Here is a 1028-nt window from a genome sequence, read left to right as displayed (position 1 = left end):
AGTGGAGTCGAAGCTATTTTATAAATTCAACTTGTCAATTATCTGGAAAGTCCGGAATTATATCTAATTGTGAAAACAGCACAAAAATGAAGAATAGCAGAGGCACGAATTATTTTACAATGTAAATTTGGTAAATTCGTTGGGTTTTTCTTTTAAAAATGCAAGTTTAGAGAACGTGGTAAACTTCACGAGAAAATACGAAAATTTTTGAGAGTCTCCCGTGTCCCTTGATTACCATACGAGATTAATGCAGCTGATTTAATTTCCGCAGCTCCTCCCTCCCCATTAGTTGGAGTCGGTGACACGGCGGATTACACCGGACATCATACATTACCCCACAGGTTCTCTCACCAGATTAGCAGAAGCAGTGGTGCTGGTAGTCCTCCATTACCACCGCCACCACCAGAGCAAGACGAGCACTCCCAATTTGGCAGGCCCCAGGGTCATAATCAGGCTCATAGCCAGGGTGGTGCAATAATGCCAATAGTACCAGACGAGGAAGATCTACCGGGCTGGGTTCCCAAGAATTACATTGAAAAAGGTCACTCCCAAATTTACCATAAATCCAATTTTTCAAATCCGCAATCAATTAATCAGCACACCCATTGATTTTAGAAGAAAACATCAAAAAATCTTTTTTATCAGAAATTTAATTGCCTGTAAAAAAGTCCTTCAGTGTTTTCCCCTAAAATGAATAATATTCGAGATAAATGCTCAATTGTAACGAATGTTAATTTCGACTTGTCTAACTTCGCAGTGATATCGGGGTTTATTTCGTAAATTGGTTATTAATCTTTATTTCTGTTGCAGTCGTTGCAATTTATGACTACTACGCTGATAAAGAGGACGAGCTGAGTTTCCAGGAGAGCAGTGTCATCTACGTCCTGAAGAAGAACGACGATGGATGGTGGGAGGGTGTGATGGATGGTATAACCGGTCTTTTCCCTGGTAATTACGTCGAGCCCTGTGTCTAAAATTCTATTTAATACATTTGCAAAAGGTACTGAAGTTTGAACAAATATTAATCA

At 39.6% G+C, this 1028-nt stretch overlaps 1 protein-coding gene across 1 annotated transcript; it reads left to right on the top strand.

Annotated features, from left to right (window-relative positions):
* The first annotated feature begins 27 nt into the window (after positions 1-27).
* On the top strand, positions 28-1021 carry LOC105272958 (abl interactor 2-like). Its single transcript, XM_011315188.1, has 2 exons — positions 28-541; positions 811-1021. The coding sequence occupies exons 1-2, from the start codon at positions 478-480 to the stop codon at positions 972-974; spliced, it is 228 nt and encodes a 75-aa protein (XP_011313490.1). The 5' UTR covers positions 28-477; the 3' UTR covers positions 975-1021.
* Positions 1022-1028: the final 7 nt, after the last annotated feature.

Source organism: Fopius arisanus, unplaced genomic scaffold, assembly GCF_000806365.1.
Source record: "Fopius arisanus strain USDA-PBARC FA_bdor unplaced genomic scaffold, ASM80636v1 scaffold00481, whole genome shotgun sequence".
In the NCBI taxonomy this organism is placed as follows: domain Eukaryota; kingdom Metazoa; phylum Arthropoda; class Insecta; order Hymenoptera; family Braconidae; genus Fopius; species Fopius arisanus.
The sequence above is the reverse complement of the archived record's forward strand: the minus strand, read 5'-3'. Positions and strand labels throughout refer to the sequence as shown.